The 23,379-nt window shown below is 40.5% G+C and overlaps 1 protein-coding gene across 1 annotated transcript; it reads left to right on the top strand.

Annotated features, from left to right (window-relative positions):
* Positions 1 to 1,165: 1,165 nt before the first annotated feature.
* On the top strand, positions 1,166 to 21,709 carry LOC115772997 (transmembrane protein 151B-like). The gene is made up of 2 exons (XM_030719479.1): positions 1,166 to 1,660; positions 18,560 to 21,709. Exons 1-2 carry the CDS (start codon positions 1,583 to 1,585, stop codon positions 19,967 to 19,969), a joined length of 1,488 nt encoding a protein of 495 aa, XP_030575339.1. The 5' UTR covers positions 1,166 to 1,582; the 3' UTR covers positions 19,970 to 21,709.
* Positions 21,710 to 23,379: the final 1,670 nt, after the last annotated feature.

Below are 23,379 nucleotides of genomic sequence, written 5' to 3'. Positions count from 1 at the left end.
TGGGACTCTTGCTGTGTGGAGTTTGTATGTTCTCCCTATGTCTGTATGGGTTTCCTCCCACAATCTGAAGACATTTAATTACTGGGGTCAGGTTAATTGGTCTCTCTAAATTGCCCACAGGTGTGAATGGTTGTCTGTGTCAGCCCTGCAACAGGGTGTACCTTGCATTTTACTGCCTTGTCAGCTGGGATAGGCTCCAGCCCCCACCACCCCCACACAACCATGAAAAGGATAGGGGGAATTGATTGATCAAAAGACATTTTATTTTTTCATGAACTATAAAAGATAAGTTTGGTCAATTAGAACATGCAATTTAGTTCAATTGGAAATGGAGTAGTGCTTACTTAACAGGGTGAGTTAAATGAACTGTTTCATTACATAAAAAATTTAAGGCAACGAGTTACTTTGGTTTTTTTTTTAAGTAGATTCAACTTGTCCGGGTTTACAGTGTATGGGCGATTTAGAGTAGCCAATTAACCTAACCCCAGTAAATGCATGTCTTTGGAATGTGGGAGAAAACCCATGCAAGCACGGGTTGAACATGCAAACTCCATACAGAGAGAGAGAGAGAGAGAGATGGGCCCGGGCCATGGTGGAATCGAACCCAGACGTTCTAGATGTTATTCTAACTGTGTTAGGTGGCACACTGTGCCACCGTGCAATATGCAAATATTACACAAAATGTAAATATCTAACTGGTCTGCCCCTCCCCACACACACACACACACACACACACACACGCACGCGCGAAGGATATGAAGGATATCACAAGTAATAAACTTGAACTAAGAATTGAATACCCCCAGACACAAAAGCTGAGCACTGTGAGAACCCCCACCCCCACCTGAAACACATCACTAGAATAACCATAAAACTAAAGCAGGAACCGAAAACTCAACAAACAGCGGAATCCAAAACGGCAATGAAATCATAACTCATGTATATCAAACAAGAAACCAAAGTTACCAACATCACCATGATACTTTAGACAAGTTGAGTCTGGTCATCCGAACAGAATCGGTGGGTAACCTTCAAGTGTCGCCAGAAAAGTCAGCTAAAGTAAAAGGGAAAAAAAGTTAGTTTTTCACCATGTGTTGATAATCAATGGAGCTGCACGTTTTAGGTCGGACTTTCCCTTTAAGTGATTTATGCAACAACATCTCCCGGTACATCTACCTCAGTCAGCACCATGGACAGCGACCCCGCCAGCACTCCGCGCCTGTGCATCCAGCGGGCCCCGGGGGGCAGGGCATGCTCCTTCTGTAACGACGACCAGCTAATACTGCAAATCTCCCATCATGTTACTGCGGCACTGACAGCTAAAACATAGATAGCAGGTTGCGGGATTTCCTGTAGAAGCACCCCCGCTTATTTTTTTTCGTTTCTTAACCCACATCTCAGCCAGCCGGACGATAAAGATGCTCTTATTTTGGCTTTCACCGATCAACGCGTCCCCTCCAAATGCCTCTAAATGATAGCAGAAGTGACAAGCCTCTTTTGAGGGACGCTGCGGAGCAAAGGTGGTGAAATCTCTTCCTCTTCCTCCTCCACGCCCTGTCTTTACTACCAGCTGCCCAGCACCATGTCTCCTCCAGCATCGGCTGCGACAGCGAGTGAAAACGGCACCGCTACTGTTTTCGAGGAGGACACCAGAGAGGAGGTAGAATTTTCTGGCATCCTTTTTGGCACAGCAAATGCCTTTTGTTACGGTCTGTTTGTCGGAGCTTGTCGCAGAGCTTTAATGTGTCCATGTTGTGCAGGCTGCAAAACGCTGCAGGTGGATAATCTGACGGGAATTAGGTGTTACAGACACGTCATTGTTCTTCAGTTTGATATAAAGGGGAATTTCAATAATCTTGTAGCATGCACTGATTGTTTTAGAGGAAATTGCAGGAGATGATATTGGGAATCAGTCATCCAGCGTCTTTACCTGTTTTTCACCTCCCATGTACTGCAGCAGGCCTGTAAAGCTGACCATGGCTGGAATATCTTCAGTTATTCTTTAAAAGTAAATGTCTAATCAATGTGTGCATGACCCTTCTGGTCATATTTTTATGCAAAACATCCACAGACGTTACAGCGATGCAGGTGCTTGTTTGCAGCTGACCTGTTAACATCCATCAATTTGTCAGGGGTTCGTTTAGGGTTAGTTATGTTAGTTTCTTGAACTAAGGGATTGTTTTGCTTAATGGAATAGCTACATAGGAATAATGGTAAGGACAAATTCCTTCCTGAGTCTTTAATTGTATTTATTTATTTGCATATTTGTCACACTTAAATGTTTCAGATCATCAAACAAATTTTAATATTAGTAAATATGAGTAAATACAAAATGTCCTTTTAAAATGATGATTTTATTTAAGAGAAGAATAATTCAATCAAACATCTGCAATAATTGGCAATGAGTCTTTCACATCACTGTGGAGGAACTTTGGCCCACTTTACTTTGTAGAATAGTGTGAGTTCAGCCATATTGGTGGGTTTTCCAGCGTGAACTGACTGTTTAATGGGAATCCAAAGAATCTCAATCAGATTAAATTCCAGACTTTGAGTAGGCCACTCCAAAACCTTTATTTTATTGAGCCATTCAGAGGTGGACTTCCTGGTGTCTTTCAGATCATTGTCCTGCTGCAAGTGTGCTTGAGCTTGAGGGCATAAACTGATAGCTGGAGGTCCTCCTTCAGGATTTTCTAGTAGAGCAGAATTCATGGTTTTATCAGTTACAGCAAGTCGTCATGAAGCAGCAAAGCAGCTGCAGACCATCACACTACAACCACCATAACTGACTGTTTGTCTGATGTTCCTTTTATGAAATATTGTATTAGGTTTATGTCAGATGTAACGGGACTCAAACCTGCCAAAAAGTTCAGCCGCTGTCTCATCAGTCCACAGAATATTTCCCCAAAAGTCATTGAGATGTTTTGTGGCAAACGTGTGAGGAGCCTTTGTGTTCTTTTTGGTCAGCAGTGGTTTTCTCCTTGGAACTCTCCCATGAGTGGCATTTTTGCCCTGTCTCTTTCTTATTGTTGAATCATGAACTCTGACCTTAACTGAGCCAAGTGAGGCCCGCAGTTCTTTAGATGTTGTTCTGTGTTCTTCTGTGACCTCCTGGATGAGTCGCTGATGAGCTCTTGGAGCTTTTGGCAGGCCGGCTGCTCCTAGGAAGGTTCACCACTGTTCCAAGCAGTGTTAATTTTGACAGCAAATTTTGATTTAGTTTTAGTCATAGTCTTTTGATGAAAATGTAATTTAGTTTTAGTCATAATTTAGTCATCTGAATAGTTTTAGTTTTAGTCTAGTGATTTGTGTACTTGTATTTAACGGTTTGTATGCGTACTTTTATTTTGTATTCATAATTTCTTAATATTTGTATTTGTATTTGAACATACATTTACAAGTACCAGAAGTTATGCACAAAACGTGATTTACAACTTACAAAAAATTACAACTCCCGCAAGTTAAGCACAAAACGTGATTTACAACTTACAAAAAATTACAAATCCAGCATTACAGATACACAGATATTTTGAGTCAATTTTCTCTCCATACAACACACACATTCATCCATCTTTATTTGTTAATAGAACCTGATATCATATTTGGTCATAGCGTGTGTGTCTCAAACCATACAGAGATGCTTCAGATCATTGAGGTGTGTGAGCGTGTGCATGCATGTGTGTAATTGAAAGTATTGCACTTTTCTAGGAGAGGGCGCTATAATTGAAGCTTCGAGTAATGAACCTATTTTCGAAACAACTGGTTCAAGTAGTTCAGTGTTTCACAAAAGCTTCATTTCCTCATCACTACTTCCCGGGTTTAGAGCAAATTTGTGCAACTGTGCCTTTGATTGGTGTATTCCTAACTTGCCCCTGCCTTTCACAAAATTAAATCAGTTCTGATTGGATGTTTTCCTTACTTGTCCTGCCCTGTTACAAAATTAAATCAGTTCTGATTGGATGTCATCCCACTCAAGCATTTTTGTCTTGTTTTCATATGTTGATGAAAGTGTCAATTAATTTTGTCATCGTTTTTATCCTTTCAGGTAGTTTTTATTCAGTTATCGTCTCATTTTCGTCATGAAAAAAAGGGTCATTGACAAAAGCTATGACAAAAATATTTCGTCAACGAAATTAACACTGCATTGAGGACTCAGGATTTTATTTCAATACCAGTCAAGACTGCAATTGAAGAAATATCACTAAATTGCCAGAATATTGCCCAATTTATTTATTAACATCCTTGCTTTTATTGAATGTAAAAAATACTGATTTAAATCCAAAAAAGATTGCACTCCTCTGCCCTCCCCCAGGAGCTCAGCCCCGCAGACGCCACCCAGGCTACAGCACTGCTATTATCATATCATTTCACCGCAGTTTGCAATCTCCCACAGAGCATGGGCAGTTTCACTCACAATGTGCACATTTGAGCCCGCTACGGTCATGCCTGAGCTTGATTTCGCGGGCTACCGAAATTGAAATGACAACCGGCATGAATGCGAGAAGTAAGAGGAAAAATGAAGATCGAATGAAAATTTTAGGCTTCAGATTCAAAATAAATAAATAAATAAAATAAAATAAAAAAAATCCCAGCATGATAGGTAAATACCAACCTTCATGTAATTTGATACAACAAACTGAAAATTTAATGCAAATTTTAGGGTTGTAACGATTCCTCCTGTAACTCATTTTGATTATTAAAAATCCTAGACACAAATTTGTTGCTTTGATGCTTTGTTTTAATTCATGGAGAAAATTGTTTTGCTAATGTTCTATTGTTTCAGAACAATAACTTTTATTTTGATAAAGTATTTTCTATTTACCTATTAAACTTTGTCCAGTTCTATCCTGGCTTTTAACTAATTAATGATCCAAAGGAAAAATTCACAAATCAGCTCAACTTCATGAAAATTCTTCATAATTATTAAAAAGTATCGCTATCAGTATCACTATCAGTATTGGTATCAGTATCGGCGATACTGGCCTTGTATTTACTTGGCATTGGATCTGTACCAAATCCTGCAATATTGCACACCACTACATTGAGCAGCACATACACAAGGAGTGATTGACAGTGCTAAGACCCTCCTCCTGGCTCTGATTGGTTGTTTTTGACCGGGAGCAGTTCAAGTAGAATGAATGAATGAATGAATGAATGACGTTTTATTGCCATGTGGGTGAACAAGTTCACACATTGGAAATTGCAGTTACAGAACACCATCCAAATACACAAACACAACACACATAGGGGGAGGAGCTCAATTTTTTTTCACAGATTATCTGTCTCATACTGTAGTGACATGGTGACATTTTTAACAATGATGTAAAAAACAGGTTTTTTATAAAAGGTTTTTTTTTTTAAAGTTACTTACTGCAGCTTTAATCTTCTAAGCATTTCATATGATCATGTACATTTATGTTGTGCTTATGTACATATTAAAAATTAGCATATACTTGAGGTGTGTTTTTAGATGTTTTAGTTTCACACTTTTATGCATCTTCAATTAACCTGTTGACAAACTGACAAAATTTCCAGTCTTGAAGTTCGAAAAGAGTTTAGCTGTCTGTCCAGAGATATATACAGCACATATATTGAGGAAAGAACAGGCCAGCCTGGCTAGATTCAGAGGTGTAGAATTGTGCAGGGACGGTAAAGACATGTCCTTACCAATATTTGCTCCACGGGTGTAATTGGCACCACACTGAGCCTGCCCCAGAAACCGATTTAACGCATGTCCGTAGCAATATTAATACAAAAACTTTAGAATACATGTACAGTATCTGTCAATGTGTTGTGGCAGTGCACTAAAATGTAAGCAAATTTATTTGGTCTAAATAATTTGGTCCCATTTCCCCATAATCTAGAAAAAATGTTTGCTTAGTTAGACTCATTGATGAAGTGAATGCAATTTGATGGTCAAAGATGAGGTTTTGACCATAAACCACTACATAAGTATACTGTATCATGAGTGTACAGACATGGATGTAAACTGCAACTTGCCTGTGGTAAAATGTGTACTAAGTACAGATCACAACAAAAATTAAAGAATTTTTGAACAAATGCTGGATAGGTTGTAATTGTATAGAATTTATTTTTATTGAAAATATGAGATACTTCTGTACGTCAACACATAAAGTGAAAACAACTGCCTGTTGTTCTGAGAACCTGAGTTCTTCAGTTTTTCAAGCCAATTTAAATTAAATCCTACACAGGTTAATACCTGTATAGGAGTCAAAAGTGTGGACACATTTACCTGTTCATATGAATGAATGAGTGTCTCCAAACTTCTGACTGGTATTGTACCCCAACAATTAAATGAGCAAACACAAGGCAAGGATGGGAAGGAAAAACTCCCTTTAACAGGAAGAAACCTCCAGCAGACCCAGGCTCAGGGAGGGGCAGTCATCTGCTGCGACCGGTTGGGAGGTGGGGGGGCACACATCTACTTTGATTCGGGTAATCCAAGCAAAATGAGGCTCTTTGGAGTGTGGGTGGAAAACGGCATTCTTTTATTTAAAAGGGAATTGGACAATGCTGAAAGTCTCAGTAGGGTTCAATGAGATTCCGTAATAGCTGGAAAGCATGCATTGTAGCTGTTCAACAGTGAGATGGCCCAGAAAGCTGAATAGATTAGAAGGCCCCCCACAGACAGACCCAAACCTACTTTAAGTAGGCATTTGGCACTGGGAAACCACGAACCAGTGTTAGGAGGGGGCTCTGCAACAGGATTCATCATTTCTTCAGAGTCACCCAATATCTTTTCCTTCTGGAGCAAACTCAGCTGATCCTTAAGATCTTGGATTATCTGTCTCCTAATTTCTCTGTCTTTCATCAGATCATCTATCTCATGGTGGTTGTGTTCAGTTATACTGTTCAGCTGTTTTATTTCATATTCATTCTTCATTATTTGATATTCAGCCCTTGCCATTTGGTATTTAAGATCTTGTACAGTTTTCCTAAGATCTAAAGCCTTTTTCGTTAGTTTGTCTCTGTGGCTCTCCACCTGGATCAGCTCAGCAACAATGCGGGGGTTTTGATCAAAGAGAAAATCTTCTCTTTCCTGAAGATTATGCAGGTTCATCTGAACAGTTTTAATCTCTGCCTCCATTTTTGCGGTCAGAAATGCCACTTGGGCCTCTTTGTCAAAAGCAGAGTCATCCACCCACCAATCAAGCGCATTTATTTTTTCTTTCAAATGTCTAATCTCCTCATGTTTTTTCTGAGTAAGGCTTTGGAGACTGGCAAGTTCAGCAGTGTGACTCATGTTTTTTTTAGTTAAGCTTTTCTCCTTTTCCTCAAGAGTGCAAATCTCTGCCAACAAATTTTCATTCTCTGCTTCGTTTTGGCTTAACAGAGTTTCAAGCCCAGTCACCTTATCCCTGATGGCCTTATTCCACTTCTTCAGATACGCCTCACTATCCTTTAGTTTCTGAAATATCTCAACTGGAATTTCCAAATCTTTCTTGCTCTGCTTCGCAGCTGCAATGTTTAACTGGCTGCCAGCAGAATTCGGCCATTTCTCATCCTCAGCCTGAAGTTCCACAGGCCCGGGTATTTCTCTCCTCACTGACACAATCGGTGAGGAGAGAAATAACTCTCTCTTGCCTTTTATCAGTTCCTTCTGTGACATTGTTTTTTTTCGTTTGCTTATTGGCTGAATCACTTTAATACTGAAGGCTGATATTGCTTTCTTAAATCTCCTGATTTGCAAAAACACAAACTGGAACTTGTCGAATCTGGTCTATATATAGCCTCTCGTGACACACTGTCCAGTGCTTCGATGTGCGATGACGTCATTCTCCTTCAACTATGGTCTGCGCTTTTTATTGCGGAAGGGGCGGGGCCAAGATGGCAGCGTGATAACACGCTCTCGGCACCAAACTTTAATATAAACTTTACACCTTTGTAAGCAAAGTTTATTCAAAATATACTCCTGCTTGAACTAAGTCTGACAACCTTTGGAGCCTTAAAAATGCCCAAGTCAGCCAGAAAAAGTGACGCCTGCGGTGAGAAACAAAACCAAGCTAGCATCGCAGCTAACGACCACAACTATAATGGCAGCACGGACTGCACGATGCTTCCGCCTAATGAAGAGGACTTCCCGCCGCTGCCGATCACCCCAAGTAAGCCTCCTCCTGCCAAGAAACCCACTCTACTCAAATCCCATGACACAGACGTCTTTGGTTCGGACAATGCTGTCCCCACATTATCAAACCTGATCAACTCCAGAATCGACGTGTTCGAGAGCTTAGTAGACACCATTCGCACTGAGTTAAAAGTGATGAACGAAAAAATGACTAATTGAAAAACGAGTGGAAAAGAATGAGGCGTCAGCTTTGAAATGCCTTATCCACAGTATTCCTGACTCCGCCCCACTACCCATAATTCATAGCGGAAACCGGTTGTTTACTTCCGTTTGCGCTGTTGTTCACGGTTGCGGGCTTACACACTTGCCGTTCAGTTTAACATTTTAACACTGCAGTTTCTCTTACCTGGCCTAAATGGTACCACATTGGAGGTGGAGACATTGCAAGGATGTTTTAAAAAGCAGCGAGGTAACAGTGCCTCACCCATTACTTGTGTAAATGACATGAAATTATGGCCTGAAGTCAGCTACATCCACATTATCAGTTACCTTGTTTTTTCCGAAGGTGTTGATGGCGGGGAAATCGCGTAATTATAAGAGCACCAGATTACCTTCAAAGCAATAAAATCAATAAAGTAATGCTTAACAAACAAGGCAACGTTGTTTTCCTTAAAGCAGCTGTAGAGCCGAGCCAGCGCATCAGCCAAGCTAAGCATCCCTTAGCATGGGTCACGCTAAGGGAAAGTGCAGCGGTGGAGACAGTCAGCTGTTCCTGTATCGCGGATTAGGGAAATCATGCAGTGATGCTGCAGCTATTCTGTGGAAGGTATATCAATTATCTGGATATCAGAGTGTTCAGATCACTGAAAAAGAAACACTGGACTGGCCGAAGGCTGTGATCGGGAAGACACGCAGCTGTCATCTTGCTAACTGCTACGTGTCTACATGAAGGCACGCATTGTTTAAGCTTTGTGTAGGCTGTATGCTGTAGTGTCACACTATAAATAAAATAACGTAAAAAAAAAAAAAGAGGCTGTACATTAAAGGAAAACTTAAAACATAAGGAGAAAATACAGTAATAGGATGTGCAACTGGGTAGTATAATTTGGGGGAAAAAGAACAAATTTACAGAATAAAATAATTTAAAAAATGTACAGACTGATGTAGTGACAACCGACAACAGCACAAGTTGAATCCGAGCTCATGTTCCAACTAATAAAGCCACCTGTTACAGCACAAAGTAACCGAATTTTGTCATTAACTCTGGCTGTAACTTTGGGTAACCGGAAGTATAAAACCGAACAGCGGAAGTAGCAGTCTGTCATGGCAGCCTACATATGCTCTTCCAGAAACCCGTGGATACGCATCGCTGACCTGGAAAGCTATGGCAGGCGGTGGAACCTGAGGCTGCAGGGACTTCCAGAGGACGAAAAGGAAAATGTACGTGCGGAAGTCATCAGTATATGTCAACAGGTGCTTCCATCTGAGAAAGAGAAACTTCTCGATGCCATAGATGTAGCTCATCGGCTGGGGAAAAGGCGCCATGACAACCTGAGGCCTCATGTTATCATCAGGTTTGTGTCCAGGGAGGCGCTGTGGATAGCAGCGAAGAACAGTGCCTTTCTACAGTCAAGAGGTCTGCACTTCACGGAGGACCTGACCATGGAAGAAAGGGAGCACAGACAAAAACTGTGGCCCGAGATTAAGAAAGCATGAGAGGAAGGGAAGACGGCCTACTTCGTTGGGGGGAGAGGTTTTAACAACGGCTCAGAGATACGGCCATAGTGGTGGAGAGAAACTTTTTATCCTAAAGAAGTATGGCAGCTGTTTAAAATTTTCTCAGGCTCATTTTGTTCTTAGGTTCGTCTGCCTGGAGTATAGTTAGCCACCATTTTCTTTAAAAAAAAAAAATTAAATAATAATAACGAGGGGGGATTAGAAGTCGTTAACACTGTTTATTCTATCCCTAATAGAGCTGTGTTTTCTAAAAAGGGGGGCTCTATATACATATTTAACTGTTTAAGGCTTTATTATGAATTTAAGGAACTCAAAAGGAAAATAAAAAAGGTTTTACTGAGTTACTGTTAAAGCACTTTCCCTGTTTTGTGTAATATAGAATATTGGTGCTGATCTCAATGTTGCACACTAAAACTACTTAAGGGTTACTTGAAGTTTTCTCTTTGTTTACTATTGTTTAATTCTGTTAAGTCTATCTCTAATATCTCTTAATGCTAGGGGTTTGCGTAACAATGTTAAGCGCAAAGCTTTATTTTTTTTTTGCCAAGCAGTTTAGAACAGACCTTGTCTATCTACAAGAATCGCACTCTGTGCCAAACGATACCAACTACTGGAAATCACAGTGGGGTAACTCCATTTGGCTCTCTCATGGCACAGAGCATTCAGCGGGGGTCACTACATTAAAGAACAGGTTTAATGGGGATGTTTTATGTACTAAGTGTGACCCTGCTGGTCATTTCATTTGCCAAACCATACAATGTAATGACCAAATATAAATAATATGCAACATGTATGGGTACAATTCAAGACCGGAAAATAACAATCTTATTTCAGCTATAGAGGATATACTGCTAAGCTGTTTATCCAAATTTCCAAATGCTAAGTTACTGTTAGGAGGCAACTTTAATATTGTACTTGATAGTGCCATTGATAAATGGCCTTCAAGGTCAACAAATAGAACAAATACAAATTTCACTGCATTCATGGATAAATTTAATCTTGAAGACATATGGAGAGTAAAATATCCTAATAAAAATGCTTTTACATGGAGCAATAAAACAGGGTCCAAGCAATCTAGAATTGATTTTTGGTTAATTTCCCAGGGTTTTAACAAAAATGACATTGAGGTGGACATAAACCCCACTCCCCTCACAGATCATAAGGCTATATATATTAAAATTATCCGTCTCTCAATTAGGTGCCCTCCGTTCAGGATATTGGAAACTTAACAGCTCAGTACTAACGAATGAGGTAGCAAAGAGAGAGGTGATGCGTATGATTTCACACTTTTGGTCTAAAGCGAGAAAAGAGGAACAATTTGGCGTTAACTGGGAGCTTCTGAAGTTTGAGCTTGGTACTTTCTTTAGAAAATTCAGCAGTGATTTAGCCAAATCTAGAAAAATTGAGGAGTTAAATGTGGTGTCAAGGATCACCTGTTTGTCTAGTAAAACCCCAGATACATTATCAGAGGGTGAAAGACTAGAACTCTCAATTCTGCAAACTAAATTAGACAACTGTATAATCTGAAAGCTAAAGGTGCCTTTGTCAGATCTAGAGCAAGATGGCTGGAGGAGGGAGAACAAAATTCTCACTACTTTTTAATTTAGAGAAACACCACTCCAAGATTAACAGTCTCAATAAGCTAAATGTGAATGGGGTGCTTACAGATGATCATAAGATAATATCCATATACTGTAGTCAATTTTATGCAGAATTATACAGTTCCAAATTTTGCCAGAGGTCGGCTGATGCCTTTCTGAACTATGAAACAGCTAAGTACATCTCCGAAGATGAGATGGAGCTGTGTGATGATCCTATTAGACTTGAGGAGGTTATAGATGCAATCAATCAACTAAAAAATAATAAGTCACCTGGCACTGATGGTCTGGTCTCAGAATTTTACAAATCTTTCACGGAAGATCTGGCTCCCTTTCTCTTTGAGGTCTATTTGGAAAGTATAGAAAATGAACAACTTCCTCCAACCATGACGCAAGGACTAACAACACTGATTCCCAAATCCAATAAAGACACTTCCCTGATTTATAATTGGCGCCCAATATCATTACTTAACAATGACTATAAAATATTTGCTTTAATTTTTGCAAGAAGATTGAAAATGGTACTGGGCTCAATAATTGAAGAAACACAGTCAGGTTTTATGTCTAAAAGTCATGTAACAAACAATATTAGGCTAGTTATGGACATTATAGATTACTCTGATATTCTAGATGATGATGGATTTATTCTGTTCCTAGATTTCTATAAGGCCTTTGACACAGTGGAGCACCAGTTTATCCTACAGTCTTTAAATAAATTTGGCTTTGGTACTTATTTTTCTTCTGCTATAAAGACACTTTATAAGAACAGCAGCAGCTCTATTAAATTACCAAGTGGCACATCCCCCAGATTCAATCTCTAGAGGAATAAGACGGGGCTGTGCTGCCTCCCCCTACCTCTTTCTGTTGGTGGCACAGCTTATGGCATATCATATCAAAAATAGTGCTGTGGAAGGCATCTCCCTCCTTGGCAAAGAACTAATTTTAACATAACTTGCAGATGGCACAACACTCTTTTTGAGAAATGAAGGCCAGATCCCTGTAGCCATTAATGTAATTCAGGACTTTTCAAAGGCATCTGGTTTGTGCCTCAATCTTAATAAATGTGAACTTATGGCTATCAAGAGCTGTACAAAACCTGAATTGTATCACATTCCCATAAAGGAGGAAGTGCAATACTTAGGAATCTCAATAATAAAAGATCAAAGCAAAAGAAGCACCGCAAATTTCAACCCAATTATACAGAAAACCCAAACTAAATTAAATCAGTGGCTCTTACGAGACTTATCATTGAGAGGAAGAGTTTTGCTCAGCAAAGCAGAAGGAATATCTCGGCTAATATATGCAGCCTTGGCTCTGCATCTCACTGATGAGACCCTAAAAGGTATTGATAAAATGCTCTTTAACTTTGTCTGGAAAAATAGGAATCACTATTTGAAGAAGTCAGTTGTCATGAATGCATGTGAAAATGGTGGTCTCGATATCCTGGATTTTTACACTTTAAACAATACATTCAAAGTTAATAATTTAAAGCAAATCTTTAGAAACCCCACTTCAATGTGGAATATTATTCCTCTCCATATATTGTCTAAGCTGGGTCGTATTGACTTTTTCCTATTTGTAATTATGACATTGATAAAATCCCTGTTAAGATATCTGCTTTTTATCGCCAGGCCTTTCTCTCATGGTCCCTCATCTACAAGCATAATTTCTCTCCCCACAACTTTCTGATCTGGAATAACAAAGACATCTTATATAAACAGAAATCTCTGTTTTTGGAACATTGGTTTCAGAACATCATATGGGTTGACCAGCTATTCAGCAGCAAAGACCTTTTGCTCACCTATGAAGAATTTCTTAGAAAATTTAATATCCCTGTGACTCCTGGAGACTATGCCAGGGTATTTGGAGCCATCCCCTCTGGTGTATGTATGCTTTTTAAGGGCCAAAAGAGGCTTGACACTTATGACCTCACCTGTCTGTCTCCAGCAGACACGCCTGTAGGGAAAATTTGTCTATCTGGTCAGCGAAGAAATAACAGAGCTATAAGAACATTATTTCTAGATAACCGCACAACACGACCGGATGTTATTCCATACTGGAATGGGTTTGTGGATGGGATACCATGGAAAAAGGTCTGGCTTCTCCCAAATAGATATCTGATTACAAATAAAGTTAAAGAAATCTCTTTTAAAATTATCTATAAGATATATCCTGCTAAATCTTATGTAAAAAAAGATATAGATACTAACTGTAGCTTTTGTGATACATGTCCTGAAACTGTTGTTCACCTGTTTTGGTATTGCCCATTTGTTAATGTATTTTGGCAAGAACTGTGACTTTATTCACAGTAACATAGAAAAAAACTTTGTCTTATTGTGGAAGGCAGTACTGTTTGGTCTTGTTAAAAACTGTACACAGAGAAATAACTCTGGCTACTTGATAAACCTTCTGTTGTTAATGTCAAAATATCATATTCATTGTTGCAAATACTCTGGAAGGAAACCACATTTTATTGCTTTTCACAATGAGATCAAGCAATACATTCGGACGATCAAAGACTCAGACAAACAAAAGGCACTTCGAACCATTGAGGAATGTACTGCTTTGAATGTTTTCTTATGATCCTGAAGCCCCCCTAGCATTCTCTTTTCTTTTCTGTTCATAATTTAGCTATCTCTTTGGACTGTGCAGTATGACTATTGTGTGTACAATTGTTTTTTTCTGATACTCAGGGTTACTGTATGCTATTTCTTTCTGTCTTTATCAGTAAACAGTCCGAATTAATTAAAAAAAAAAAAAAAATCTTTTTATTGCAGTTACCACTGTGGCCAGCTTAATAACTTTTCAGACCCCCTTAGAGACTTATTTTTTCCAAAAAGCGACTAGCGACAAATTAAGCGACTTTTCACTGTGAGGTCGGAGACTCTTGGAAACCTGAAATCCTCCGCTATCGCCATGTTTTGTGTACATACAGCCTTCGTACTGCGTCCCTTCGTACGCTTTGGCATCGCCCGGGACATCCAAGAGTACCTTGGCTGTTGGTTTGTACTGTAAGTCACGTGACCTCAATATCGGAAGTGCGTCCGTTCGTGTCCCTGTGATGCAGCCGGTGGATACGACGCCGCATTGAGCGGGTAGGCTGTGATACATCTGCGCATATGTCAATGGGCTGGCTACAGTCCTGCTGACTGAAGGATGGAGGTTTGTTCATTCAGTCTGTTTACATGGTTTGTTATCTCACAGAGTACTAGATGTACAGACAGGAGGAAGCACTTTGGTGAAGTCTACTTCACTGCAGACTGACTTTTTAAAGAATAAGTCAGTCTTTTGCTATTTTTGCTCTGTATCTTTTCTATTTACATTTTAATAGTACAGCTGTGAGTCTTTTGTTATGAAGTAAAAAAGCATTCATTTATTTGAAGAGCGTTATTATTTAAATATGCCAGTGGTTTATTTTTAAGCAATTTCTCATGTACATCTACAGCTGAATGTTAATAAAAGTGTCTGTGTGACATTTGGGACATGTAGCTTTGACTCCAAAGTGCCTTTTTATTTATACCTTTTGGGTGCTGCTGACTTCAACTGAGGCTATAGTCGGACGGTGGAAGGAATACTTCGAGGACCTTCTGAATCCCACTGACACGCCTTCTGTAGTGGAAGCAGAGTCTGGGGATGAGGGGGATGACTTGACCATCACTGGGGGTGAGGTCACTGAGGTAGTTAAACAACTCCTTGGTGGCAGAGCCCCTGGGGTGGACGAGATTCGCCCTGAGTTCCTGAAGGCTCTGGATGTTGTAGGGCTGTCTTGGTTGACACGCCTCTGCAACATCGCGTGGAGATCTGGGGCAGTGCCATTGGATTGGCAGACCGGGGTGGTGGTCCCCATCTTTAAGAGGGGAGACCGGAGGGTGTGCTCCAACTTTCGGGGGATCACACTCCTCAGCCTCCCCGGTAAGGTCTATGCCAGGGTGCTGGAAAGGAGGGTGCGTCCGTTAGTCGAACCTCGGATTCAGGAGGAACAATGCGGTTTTCGTCCTGGTCGTGGAACGCTGGACCAGCTCTTTATCCTCTCAAGGATATTCGAGTGTGCGTGGGAGTTTGCCCAACCAGTCTACATGTGCTTTGTGGACTTGGAGAAGGCATTTGACCGTGTTCCTCGGGGTGTTCTTTGGGAGGTTCTGCGGGAGTATGGAGTGTCTGGCCCATTGTTGCGGGCCATTCAGTCCTTGTACAACCACAGTGAGAGCTTGGTCCGTATAGCCGGTAATAAGTCGGATTTGTTTCCTGTGGGTGTTGGACTCCGTCAGGGCTGCCCTTTGTCACCGATTCTGTTCATAATTTTTATGGACAGAATTTCTAGGCGTAGCCAGGTGGCGGAAGGCTTCTTCCTTGGTGGCCTCAGAGTCTCATCTCTGCTTTTTGCAGATGATGCGGTTCTGTTGGCTTCATCGGGGATGGGCCTCCAGCTCGCAGTGGAACGGTTCGCAGCCGAGTGTGAAGCGGCTGGCATGAGAATCAGCACCTCTAAGTCTGAGGCCATGGTCCTCAGCCGGAAAAGGGTGGAGTGCCATCTCCGGCTCAGGAACGAGTTCTTGCCTCAAGTGGAGGAGTTTAAGTATCTCGGGGTCTTGTTCACGAGTGATGGGCGAAGGGAACGGGAGATCGACAGGCGGATCGGGGCTGCTTCTGCAGTGATGCGGACGCTGCACCGGTCCGTCGTGGTGAAGAGGGAGCTTAGCGTAAAAGCGAGGCTCTCGATTTACCGGTCGATCTACGTTCCTACCCTCACCTATGGTCACGAGCTTTGGGTAGTGACCGAAAGAATAAGATCGCGAATACAAGCGGCAGAAATGAGTTTCCTTCGAAGGGTGGCTGGCCTCTCCCTTAGAGATAAGGTGAGGAGTGCGGCCATCCGGGAGGGGCTCAGAGTAGAGCCGCTGCTCCTCCACATCGAAAGGAGCCAGTTGAGGTGGCTCGGGCATCTGATTAGGATGCCTCCTGGCCGCCTCCTGGGCGAGGTGTTCCGGGCATGTCCCACCGGGAAGAGGCCCCGTGGTAGACCCAGGACACGCTGGAGAGATTATGTATCTCGGCTGGCCTGGGAACGCCTTGGGGTCCCTCCGGATGAGCTGGAGGAGGTGGCTGGGGAGAGGGAAGCTTGGGCTTCTCTGCTTAGGCTTCTGCCCCCGCGACCCGGCCCCGGATAAGCGGAAGAAAATGGATGGATGGATGGATGGGAAGAACAAAAATATCAAGATATATTTTGTATATCGCCATTCAGGTAAAAAAAAGATATTGAGATATTATTTTTGGTCCATATTCCCCAGCCCTAGTAGTTCAAAACATATTTAGGGTGTTTTTTTCTTCACTTTTTGTCTCTCCAAAGATGTTGTTCCTCTCTCCTACAGCCTTGATTGCAACTACATGCAAATATGAAATATGAATTTTACTCTCACATTTTAGGATTTAAGATTATAAGTGTAGAGTTGCAGAGCGCTGCACTTCACAGCAAGAAAGTTCTGAGTTCATCCCTACCTCAGTTTTCCCGGCAGATCATCAGTCATACGAACACAAATAAAACTGTCCGTCCATTTTCAAGTTTATAAATGAATAAAAATTAAACAGTATCCCTGGGCAATGCTAGTTTTTTGTACTGTGATGTTAATATACAAAATTGTCAGCAGATATGTAAAGGGAACAAAGAAATGCCCTCTGTATCCTGTACATCAGAGGGTACTGCCCCAGTGATAACCAACTGTACCACTAAAAGTGCAAAAAGGTACTTTATTGTCTTAGAGTGTGTGATAGCGAATGATCTATATCATCTCAGTATTGCATACTACATTTGACATAGAAATAATTGTTTTATTATTCTTTTTGGCCATAACAATCATGAAGTGACTGATAGCTCTCACATCTCTGATGGCCCCAGTGGTACTGCAATGGTGCATGGCTCCTTTGTTAATATCCAGAGATGTCACTGTTAATCAGTAACTGCAAACAAAGCAGGTGACCTGTTAACATCCACCAGTTCAGTAGGGACCTGTTTAGGAATACACAATAAAACAACTGACAGGGAGATGCACAAAGGACTGGCTGGGAAGCAAGACACAAGTGGAAAACATGAAGGCATGAAAGGAAGGAAGGAAGGAAGTAAAAGCCACAATAATCCACATGAGAAAACTAACCTAAAAACATGAGGCAACTAAAAGACACAAAACTCACAGTGGCAACACAAAAGGCACGAGAAAGCCAGAAACACAACATAACCAATCAATGCAAACCATGACGGTCAGTTTCACTGAAGACCACACTGGGACATAAGGATCAGACATATATACTTCATTTGCACCCTATAATTTAATCAGAAGTTCCTACTTTATGAAACTTTTTTACCGACAATATGATCCACATAAATGCTTAAAAACAAGTGTACAAAAAGTTTATTAGCCTTTATAATATTTAATCAAACAGAAATTATACATACAAGCAGCCAAAACACAGAAACCTGTTTCACAAGCCTGGATTTGATGATGACTGGCAGTATGGAGGATCTAAACTGCCTAAAATCATAGATAAACAAATACTAAAAAGACTCAGTAAAAAAATAAATAATATTAATAATAATAATAAACATGTATATGAAGTAATTATTTTATGAAATGTGATCTAAAATGATGTTTATATTTTAATTTAATTATGCAGTAACACTTCTTAACCAGTTTATTTAGTTTTTCATTTAGTTTCCATTCATTTTTTTCATTTTTAATAAATCAATTTTTATTAGGTATTGCATTTCCCCAATTTATTTATGCATTTTGGCTCTGGGATTCTTCTAGATATCTCTACTGCTATATTTAAAGGCATAGTGAGCAATTAACAAAATCCCTGCATACCATGAAACTTGCTGCCAATAAGTAAATAAAATCATTATAATAATAAAAAATCAACCTGCCTTTGCCACTCCATTACTTTGAAGACATGTACTGTGCTGGAGTTCATGGTTATTTTCAGCTCCTTAACACTGGAAAAAGGTCCACAGTATCTGAGGACACGTGTAAATGGATCATGAGATTGTTGTTGATTGATGTTAAGCAGTTAGGTCATGATGCAATGATAAAATATATCCTAAGCCATTTTTTAAAACTCTTCCTCTTATGTTTGTGCTTTCACTCGACAGCAAAGACCGCTGAAGCAATCTCTGAGCAAGTCCTTATGTCGGGAGCGCTTCTGGAAATGCCTCCTCCTGTCTGTCCTCATGTATGGCTGCATGGGAGCCATGGTTTGGTGTCACGTCACCAAGGTGACCCGCCTCACCTTTGACAGTGCCTTCAAAGGGAAATCCATGATGTACCATGACAGCCCCTGCTCTGATGGCTACATCTACATCCCATTGGCCCTTCTGGGCATGCTCTATTTAGTCTACCTGGTGGAGTGCTGGCACTGTCATGTGAAGAATGAGCTGCAACACAAAGGGGACATGGAGGGCATCTACGAGCGCATCCAGAGGATGCAGCAGGCTAAACCCTGCATCTGGTGGAAGGCCATCAGCTACCACTATGTCCGTCGAACTCGACAGGTCACACGCTACCGCAATGGAGACGCCTACACTAGCACCCAAGTTTACCATGAGCGTGTCAACACTCATGTGGCAGAAGCAGAATTTGACTACAGCCATTGTGGCGTCAAAGATGTTTCCAAACAGCTGCTGGGCTTGGAGAAGTCGGCACTGACAAAGATGCGCTTCACTAAGTGTTTCAGTTTTGCCAATGTGGAGTCAGAGAATTCTTACCTTACGCAAAGAGCAAGGTTTTTCACAGACAATGAAGGCCTGGATGACTACATGGAAGCCAGGGAGGGGATGCATCTGAAGAACATTGACCTAAAGGAGTATGTTTTGGTGCTCTGTGACCCGGAGCACCACCCCTGGTATCTGTCCCACTATGTCTTCTGGTTTGCCTCCTTCCTCACATTCTCCTGGCCTCTCAGAGTCTTCACGGAGTATCGCACTGCATATGTCCACTACCGTGTTGAGAAGCTCTTTGGGAACGATTACGTGCCTGTGACCCCTTGTGACGATAGACCATACTGGCGCCGAATCCCTCGAGTTAACACCATTGACAGTACAGAACTAGAGTGGCATATTCGCTCCAACCAGCAGCTGGTGCCCAGTTACTCAGAGGCTGGTCTCATGGACCTGGCCCAGTGCCCTTCTAGCTTTGGCGGGCTTCGTCAGAACTGCGAACGCTGCCACAGAGCCATCAGCTGCTCCTCGGTGTTCTCTAGGAGCGCTCTCAGCATCTGCACTGGTGCCAGCTCTCGCATCCCCTTCAGTGGGAGTCGCTTCTCTTTAGCCCGTCGCTACGGCTCCCAGCGCAGCTGCTTCTGGAGGAGCGGCAGCTTGGACGACCAGGAGAGCCCCAGTGAAAATACCCGCTGCCTATCAGAGCGCCTCACCACAGATGATGAGGAGCCCCCGGACTACAAGGATGCACTTTGCTACCCAGTGCTCATCGTCCACTGCAGTGAGAACTGCCACAACCACAGATCTTTCCACAGAAATGGCTCTTGTGTGGAGACCTCTCTATGATATGCAGTCACAGTGGCATTTCTGTAGCACTTCAAAAGCAGGGTGTCACGGATACTGTAAAGAATAATTTTCTGAATCCTGAATGTGTGAATCACCGAAGCAATAACAGCGGTTAGTGAGCGGTGAACAAAGTGACATCGGACAATAAACATACAAACACAGACAAATTATATCTGCTTGGCTTCCAAGAAAACCAAGGAGACTCCGACTGTTACAATGCACACCATCGCCACAGCTTTTACAGTGCACCTGAAACTGAAACTAAAGCTGCAATTACCTCATAAAACTTTCTGAGAGGTCACAGACGGACAGGTTGAAACCTCTCATGTTCATTCAGTGATTCAGTGTGGAGCAGCTTCTACAAATGTAACTTCTAACTACAGCAATAACTGAAAACAAACCTCAAGTGGGGGGGGGGGACACCAGTTTGTACTGGTGCATGTCACAAAGAGACTGGTCAGTACGGAAACCTCTAACTCAAAGAGACAGTTTAACATTTGGACTTTCTCACTCGCTGTTAAAGCATTCGGCAATGTTTTCATTTCACATGTGAAGTGCTGTAATTTCTTTTTTAATCATCTATGTTTTCCCTACATTACCCAGAATGCCTTTTATCAACTTAAGACAACAGGTATAAGCTTAATTTTAGCAGACAGTGACCCAATGATGTTAAACAGGGGAGAGGCATTTGTTCAGATTGAGAGAAGTTCAGACTTCATCCTCATAGCTGGTCCTGTGGGTTTGTTGCATCCTGGTGCATCTCTGCTTCTTCTTCTTCTTCAGTGGATTTCTCAGTGTTTGACTGTTGACTGTTAGTGCTACGTGGCAGCTCCAGAGAAAAGCACCTGTTGTGAATGTTGAGTGACTCACACATAAACATGATGTTTACTGTTGGTGCTTTCCTTCTACCTTCAGAATTAACAGTTTGAGCATCTTTAAGGAAATAAGAGAGATGAAACAGAATCAGAATTTTTTTTGACTTTAACATGTGATTAATTTGTCTTGACTGACCCAGAAAGTGAAAAATTGTGGGCGCACTAGCACTGTCCACTCCTATGAGCCTTTACTTTGCCAGACTAAAACACATGAAAACCGAATCAAGCATTAAGCGTAAAATGGGACTTTTCCGCTGCCAACTGCCATGATGAAACCTGCCGGCAACTGTGGTACAAACACACCTCATTGCGCCAGTCACATGGACATAAAAGACAGAGACTGGTTTAGTACAATACATGTGAACAGGTGAGTGTGGATTTTAGTTGCAAAAAAGATCATATGATCATTAAATCCATGCCTGGTTTTGCATGATTTCCTCCTGCTGAGACACTGAGGTAAAACTATACAACATCCATGAATGTAAACCACCAGCATATATGATATATTCTATACCATTATGTGTTGAAGTAAAGGAATAATGCTCTATTTTTCATGTGTAAAATGGTGATTTCACTGTCCAGCGTGCACTAACATGCTGCCATGTTTCTGAAGGAGACTGTGACTGCTGACATCTGGAGGATCTGCGACTCTTTTGAGGTTACAGGCAGTATATGCAAGGATGTAAATGCCATTATGTTTACACATTATACAAACTTTATAATACAGACTCGTTTTTATTTTATAAAACATGCTGTATGCATTCTGGCATATAACATCTTGTTCACTGTGGAGGACCAAAACAGCCAAAATCAAAAATAAATAAATAATTTAAAAAAATAATCTGATATTAAATGCCTCTCAAATGAATATAACTTACTTTTAGCATTATTTGTGTTTCATTTTATTATTTTACTTTTATGAATTAATGTATTTATTTCTGTTTTTTGCTCTTTGCATTTCCCCAAACTACTGAACTGATGTATTTTCATTTCAAATTTCTCTCCACGTTTCTGCTTTATTTTGCAAATGAATGAATTCAAAATCATGACGTGAATGTTTTACCTTTGTAAATAAGCTTTAGCCGCTATGAATTTAAGATAGATTAGCTAAGCCCTCTAATTTGCACAATGAAGCAGAAATACAAAAAGAAATTTAAAAATACAGAAATGAATGTATTTGGGGAAACAAATAGGGAGAAATACAGTCATACATAAATAATTTCATGAATAAAATATAAAGAATCTTTTGTGGCATTTAATGGCATAATTAGTCATTTATTGAATAAATAATTTATTTATAATCTTAATTTTGCAGTTTGGGCCCTCCACAGTTGTTTTCAATAATGTAGTGACACCCATATTATTATACACTTGATGCAAGTGGAGCTGAATGTTGACGTCAATTACATTAAAGTAATAATTAAGCTGATATATGGTCATAAATGCTCAGACGTGGAACAAAAACAAGCATCTTGTACAAAATGTGAAATATGTTATAAATGTCACTGTAATGGGTTGTATAAATAACTTGATTACCTTTCAAAATATGTATTTCAATTTATCTTATGCTGGAAAAATAAAAATTGCAATAAATGTCTGGGTCACACCCATGTATAGTTAAAAAAAATGCTGCTGGCTTCAATGCTCAAACTGCTGAGGAGAAAAACATTTTTTACTGAAGGTTTTTATTTTTTCACCTCTGCTTTTCTTCCTGTTACCCGTGGAGAGGCAAAATTGCCAAAAATCAAAGAAGAAAGAAAGAAAAGTTTTTTTGTTTGGTAAACAATGCAATATGTCATTAAAAGCACCAGAAATACCATTTAGTAAGTAAATAAACCAATTAATTCATTTATAAAATGTGAAAAATTGCAATTTTTGTTTACAGATGGTGTAAAAATGCTCACATTTTCATGAAAATATAATCAGCCAATCAAATGGCTGCAACCTAATGCATTTAAGCATGTAGACATGAGGAAGAAAGGTGACTTAAGTGACTTAGTGTCAGATGGACTGGGCTGAGTGTTTCAGAAACTACTGATCAGCTGGGCGTTCTTCTGGAATATTCAGCTTATAGGGTCATGAAAGCATGGATCCATCCTACTTTGTATCAACAGTTCAAGCTGGTGGTGGTTGTGTAATGGTGTGGGGATGTTTTCTTGGCACACTTAGTACCAACTGAGCATCAATTAATGGAGCCGCTCTCTTAATTATAAGTCAATAAACAACACAAAGTAACCAATCAATATTTCTGTGTTTGGATCTTTGATTCAAGAATATTTTTACTTCAGGTGGTTATTCAATTCTTTTAGGATTATAAAAAATGCCTCCACAGCTCCAGTAAGTGTTGTTAAACAACATATTAGTGTTATTATTTTTACTGTTAATATATCAACAACAGGTCCAGTTTGTGTGTATTCATTATGACAATGATTTGAATAAAAGGAGCATCTAGACTGATCAGGAGCATAAATGTCCAGATTGGGTTTTACTATTGAATGAAAGTAATCAAATCCTCAGAGGTCTGATCACAGGACA

Source organism: Archocentrus centrarchus, chromosome 22 (assembly GCF_007364275.1).
Source record: "Archocentrus centrarchus isolate MPI-CPG fArcCen1 chromosome 22, fArcCen1, whole genome shotgun sequence".
Classification (NCBI taxonomy): Eukaryota; Metazoa; Chordata; class Actinopteri; order Cichliformes; family Cichlidae; genus Archocentrus; species Archocentrus centrarchus.
The sequence above is the reverse complement of the archived record's forward strand: the minus strand, read 5'-3'. Positions and strand labels throughout refer to the sequence as shown.